Source organism: Pteropus vampyrus, unplaced genomic scaffold, assembly GCF_000151845.1.
Source record: "Pteropus vampyrus isolate Shadow unplaced genomic scaffold, Pvam_2.0 Scaffold203, whole genome shotgun sequence".
NCBI lineage: Eukaryota > Metazoa > Chordata > Mammalia > Chiroptera > Pteropodidae > Pteropus > Pteropus vampyrus.
Genome location: NW_011888984.1, coordinates 2225741 through 2232062, shown reverse-complemented (window position 1 = coordinate 2232062; position 6322 = coordinate 2225741). Strand labels below are relative to the sequence as shown.

Sequence of the window (6322 nt, the reverse complement as noted above, 5' to 3'; positions counted from 1 at the left end):
AGTTGACCCCTGCACCTCCCCCTCACCCTTATCAGGGTACCACAAATCAGATCTCTGTTTCTGAGGTGGTTGTTTCAGATTCCAGATATGGCATACAGTATGTCTTTTTCCATGTGACTTATTTAACGTAGCATAATGCCCTCAAGGTCCATTTTTTGTTGCAAACAGAAGCCTTTCCTTCTTTTATTGCTGAATAGTATTCCAGTGTGTGGGTGTGTGTGTGTACACACTCACACATATGCATATATCCCATTTCTTTTTTTTTTTTAAAGCAAGGCATCCCTTGGTTGACCTCACAGATTGCAAGGATCTTGTCAGCTTATTTTTTACGCCTATAGCACTTGGTCTTCCTAGGTGATCTCCCATCCAAGTACTAACCAGTCCCGACCTTGCTTAGCTTCCGGGATCAGATAGGATCGGGCTTGTTCAGGGTGGCCTGGCCATAGACCCCATTTCTTTATTCATCAGGTGAGAGACACTTAGATCATATCCATGTCTCGGCCGTTGTCAGTAATGCTGCAGTGAACGTGGTAGTGCACGTCTCTCGGGATAGTGATTTTAGTTCTGAAAGAAGTGATTTCATAAAAGTGTACTGCATTTCACTGTGACTAGTCAGTGTAACCTTTGTGGTTCAACCCTTTTTGGAGCTCACACTTGTCATTTCATGGCAGAGGAAGAAGCAGAACCTCGGGCATATTGGTGGAAAGTGGCAGTTGTTTACCTTTCCTCAGAATAATAGGGCAAGAGGCCACCTGAAGCAGACCCTGACTTCGGAGTGGTGGGAAGTAACTTAGTCCCAGGACTTACTAGGACAGAGAAAGTGCGACTTTGTACAGTGGGACAGAGATGGACCGTACTGGAGAGAGTTCTTATTGCTTGGTCGTCCACCCTGTCCAAGTTGCCCACCTGGTGGGGAAAACTGGCAGTGGTTTTTCTGTCTCAGAATCTCTGCCCTTCATTTGCTTGTAATTTCTCTGACCCATTGTGTGCTCTGCAGTGGACACAGGGACGCTCCCCAGCCTACTCTCCTTGGAGAAGTACAGGCACAGAAAGGTCCTGGCAGAGACTAGAGAGGGTAGAGGGGCCAGGAAGTTTGTCCCTCTCATACTTTGCCTCAGGTGGCATCTAAACTGGGGCTGTGTCTTTGTCGAGATGATGCCCTTGGTTGCTGGGATCCAGGAATCCTCCCCCCCACCCACCCACTGACCCTGTAGTTAGTTAGTGTATGTAAAAATTCTGTTAGAAAGATTCTGCTATATGTGGAAAGATTTACTTTGAGAAATATCTGCTTCGGAAAGATTTTACTCTCAATTTTGCTGTGAACCTATAATACTATTAAAAAGGTCTTAAAAAATTGGTATTACAGTGGTACGTGGATCATCAAAAATGTTAAATGATTCAAGCCGTTCGAAGAATGTTTAAAAAATAAACAGGCTTGAAAAAGTGTACGTTAAAGATGCAAGAAAACACAGGTACCTAAATTGGAGGCAGGGGACATCCATCTGTGTCACCTCAGTTCATAAAAATACACACACACACACCCCCACCCTCTTCCTGCACCTGAGCCCTACCTAACACCAGCCATGCTTGTTCCTGGATGAGCCCCGCCCCTTGGAATCCGCCCAGGGAGCCTGGTCTTCTAGAAGTGCCTTTCCCAGTCTCTTACACTGCTCAGAGGTCTCAGGTGTGCTGGTCTGGCATCTGATCCTGGCACTACTGAAGACAGCCTGGGGGGGACTAGCTGCAGCACCACCAGGAATTAGTTAAAGATGCCATTTCATGGGCCCCACTGCAGACCTAGGGAATCGTAACTTAAGTGGGGTCCTGATCCCCAAGGGATCTGTATGCACATTAAAGCTTCAGAAGAGACCTTTAGCTAAATGGTTCCCTTCTGGTTTCCTGTCAGATCACGTGAGGCGTTTTAAGAATTAACATCACCTGCACCCTCCCCACAGCGTTGGTCATCTGGTCTGGGTGGAGCGTCATTAACAGGTGTTCTAGGTGCTTCCGAAGTGAGGCCAGGGCGTAGTGGGGCTGGAGAATACTTTTGTGAGAGTTGAGGGCAGACTGTTGGAGGGGAGTAGCTGGGTGCTCTGTTGGGGTTGCGAGGGGTAGGAGAGCAGCCCACATTCTTGTTGCTGTGGTGGAATTTGTGCATGTGGTGGCGGGGAGCAGGGAGCATGGAGACAGGAAAAAACTCACATTTCGGTCTTCATGTAGGAGTTCATTATTCCTGAATCTTTCCTGTGACACAGGACTGGAGAGGGTGGCCTTTTCAGCAGTTCAAGGTCCTTCTGCCTGTGAGTGTGGTGGAAGCAGACACAGCCTGAGAAAACAGCCCAGAGCTGGAGGACGCAGACACAATGGCTGCTTCACAGGTAACCGTTCTGTCCCGAGTCAGAGGTTGGAAACCTTTAATTCTGGATTTCTGATGTTCCTCTTTAGCGAGGTTGTTTTTAAGTGCTTGTTTTTTATTCCTTTTCTTCTTATGATTGTCAGGGTCAGCTCTGTAGAATAATCTCTCCTTCGTCCCAGAGCCCTCTCTCCGTTCTTTCCATCCAGGCTCCCTGCAGCACACAAAGAATTCTCGCTATGAATTTTTGACCTTTTGAGGAGAGCAAGAAACTTTCCTCTACCTTCAAGGTTCTTTCAGCTAATCTAATGATCAGATAGACTTGAGACAGATTAGCAAGAGAAAATATCCAAATTTATCACATTCATACATATGAGAACCCCACATGCGGGAGAAGTTCATGGGTAGGAACATGGGAAGGGAAGGAACATGGGTAGATGAGACTTTCTGAGCCTGGGATGAGGTAATGCACCCGTGGCTTCAGTAGGTCGTTGCAGGGAGGGCCTGTGCTCAGTAATCATTAGTTTGTCCGCTCATGTAGATGGATAGACAGCCATTTCTGCTTTTAACCGAGCATGGGCCAGGCTCCTGATTTAAATTCTTCTAGACTGTAGAGGGAGCGAGGGGAACGGAAGTTTCTCTTGAGCCCACAGGGTCTGGGTTGCCTTTAGCTTAAAATAATCCACATACCATTGAGTCACATCTTGGGTTGTCTCTTTCTGAACCCCTACACCTTCAACTATTGAAACATTTCTTTGTGACAGATCAACGTGGGAAGGCATTGATACCCAAGATTCCTGTTGGATGAGGTCAGACACTAGGATATCCGTGAAGAAGGGAAATGTAGGTTTTAGATTCATCTGGATGCAACATCAGTTCTGTAGAACAGGGTTGAGAAAATGCGTTTAAGCAGCATGACATTAATCAGAATAGCTCAGAAAGTTCCGAAAGAGAAGAATAATTAGAAGAGACTTGCTCACTACATTGGCAAGAAAGAACTATTACACTGTCAGATTTACAGAATATGGAAGGTATATGTGGATTGAAATATGTGTAAAACTGATGTTAGCAGAGATGATGCTTCAGTCAGCCAATGACACTTCCATTACACCTGATTTTCACTTGGTTCAGGTGCTCTCTTCACTATAATGTTTATATTTTTTTTTCTTTCCCACTAATAAGAGTCTTGGAGGGATTTATTGAGAGAAAAGCATAAACCATCACATTTCGTCCGGAAACTTATCTTCTTAGTTTTTGTTTTTAGTTGCTTTGCAAAATGAAGGCTCTCACTTTTGTTTACTGTGGAAATGGGCCTTTGGAAGTTGGCACCTTAATCAGTCGGGTGTCAGACCTGTAAGTTTTCATTACATTCCCCGCCATGTCACAGACAGACTCTTCTTTACTGCTTCTTTGTATTTGCAAAAAATTTACAAGAATTATTACTAATGGATGTTCAACTGTGTTAAATTTCTAAAATATTGCCACAGAGGATAAGGAAAAAGTTTCAAAGACATAAAAGACTAAAACAATAGATAGCTTGAACTGATATCGTATATGTTCATCTCCCTTGTGAGTTTATCTACAAAGAGATTTTTGAGACACACTTGAAAATAATCTTTATCACTCAAGTAAAATTTTCTGTATGACATTTAATATATACATAGTTCCCATTTTTGACTGTCTTTGTGCATAAATGTTAACACTGAGGTTCTTTTTCTTATTTCTATTCTTAGTTACAGAAACAGCATTCATGAAGTCTTTCTCTGTATTGGTCTGTGTTTTGAAAAATTCTATAAAGTTTGGCGTAAAACTAGGCTATACTATATACTGGATGTTTCACAGAAGAAAAAAGAGGAAGAATAATATCATTATTCTTAGGTCACCTATGTGTATTATGAATTAACATAAAAACTGTTAGAACAATATCTATCGTATATTTTAATTTCTTTTTTAAAATAATTTTTATTTTTAAATTGCAGTTGACATATAATATTTTACTTATTTTAGGTGTACAACATAGTGAATAGAGATTTAAATAACTTAAAAAGTGATCACCCCAATGAGTTGAGTACTCACCTTACACCATACAGTTATTACAATATTAAGTATATTCCCTATGCTATACTTTATATCTCTGTGACTGTTTGTAGCTACCAATTTGTACTTCTTAATCCCTTCACCCTTTTTACTCATCAGCCCAGCCCCTCTCCCATCCGGCAATCACTAGTTTGTTCTCTGTGTCTGTGCATTTGTTTCTGTTTTTGTTTGTTCACATATTTTGTTTTTTAGATTCTTCATAGAAGTGAGATTATATGGTATTTGTATTTCTCTGTTCTGTACTTTCTTTTAATTTTGAAGTGGTTGTCGGTCGAGGCAAGTGCAGCGTTTTCCTACTCAGCCATGTTGACTGCCATATATTAAAATTTTAAAAAAGATTGTGGTTGCTATGCTTACTATTACTTGAGACCTGTGAATTCCGTTAAACTCAATGAATTCTAAGGCCTGTATGAATCTTCTGTTTTCTTCCGTTGTGATATACAAAATTGTGGTACACGGACGAGAGTCATTGGTGTCAGTCGTTAAAAGTGAGATTGTTAAAAATGTGGAAAACCCTACCCCACCACTCCTGAATCAGAATCTGCATTTTTACAAGATCTCCAGTTTATTCCTATACATTAAATTTTGAGAAATACTTTATCCTTCTAACTCACCATGACTTTTCCATCTAAGATACATGTACCCTTTATCCTCTGTGTAACAGATAGAACACTCAACTGGATATACATATGCTAATGTCTTAATTTTTAAAATTTATCTTTCAGAAAAGTGAAGCCTTTACATTTGTTTTATAGATCATATGTCGTCCTGTTTTCTCAGAGTTAGAAAATATACTAGGCAGTATTACTGTGTCAGTAATGATCTTACTGGATAATTCAGGATACTCTCCTGGGTCAAACTGGTTCTCTTAACTCCGTTTTCATATTGGGTCACTTTATGAACTCTGCCTATGGCCACTTGGTAAATCTGTCTTTTATTTCAGAGACTGTTGACATTCACGGATGTGGCCATAGAATTCTCTCAGGAGGAGTGGGAATGCCTGGACTCAGCTCAGCAGGAATTGTACATGGATGTGATGTTGGAGAACTATAAGAACCTGGTCTTCCTGGGTGAGGTTGACTTCGTTACAGAATTTCTACTTCACCAACAGAGTTTTGTTTCCTTCATTAGTACAGTGTCTCCAGGGAGCTTCAGCTTTGTATGACAGTTTCAGGTCCCTGCTCTCAAGGAACAAATTGGAGTTTGCTGGTTTAGAAAAAAAGACTTGATAATTGGAAGTGAAACTCAGGATGTGAAAACTTTAAATGTTGTCTAGTATAATAAAGGTGCTGTCAGAAACAGTATTTTGAGAAATCATTTCTAGAATATTCTAATATTCTGCATAGTTCTCTCTTTTCACTTCAGCACAATATTGGATTAGATATTGGAGAATCTCTGCCAAGACTCATGTTTCTTTTCCTAATAAACAGGTCTTGCTGTTTTTAAACCAGACCTTGTCACCTATTTAAAGCAAATGAAGGAGCCCTGGGATTTGAAGAGAAAAAAGACAATATCCGTCCACCCAGGTAGGTGAGAATGAAGGACGCAGGTGACACAGGGGAGAGGGCCAAAGGTCACTGAGGAAGCCAGACCTTAATGTATGGTTGAGGAGGCTCTGCTTCAGTGGAAATGAGTTTTGAGAGGGTGAGGTTTGCTTCTGATGCTGCCACAGAGGGACGGCTCCTCTCTGGCACTGACCATGCACTTCTGGTGTCTAAGGCAATGGTCCCCAACCTTTTTGGCACCAGGGACCAGTGCTCCTAAGAGAATCTAACACCTGATGATCTGAGGTGGAGCTGAGGTGGTGATGCTAGCACTGGGGAGCGGCTGTAAATACAGACGAAGCTTTGCTCGCTTGCCCGCAGCTCACCT

At 41.9% G+C, this 6322-nt stretch overlaps 1 protein-coding gene and 1 pseudogene across 1 annotated transcript in view; one reads left to right on the top strand and one right to left on the bottom strand.

The window, feature by feature from the left end:
• Positions 1-329: 329 nt before the first annotated feature.
• LOC111746891 lies at positions 330-448 on the bottom strand (annotated as a pseudogene).
• A 1915-nt stretch (positions 449-2363) lies between these two features.
• ZFP30 (ZFP30 zinc finger protein) overlaps positions 2364-6322 on the top strand; it is a 30514-nt gene continuing 26555 nt past the window's right edge. The window contains exon 1 of the mRNA XM_011372347.2: positions 2364-2378. Coding sequence (XP_011370649.2) covers positions 2364-2378 — 15 coding nt within the window. The remainder of the gene's footprint in view (positions 2379-6322) is intronic.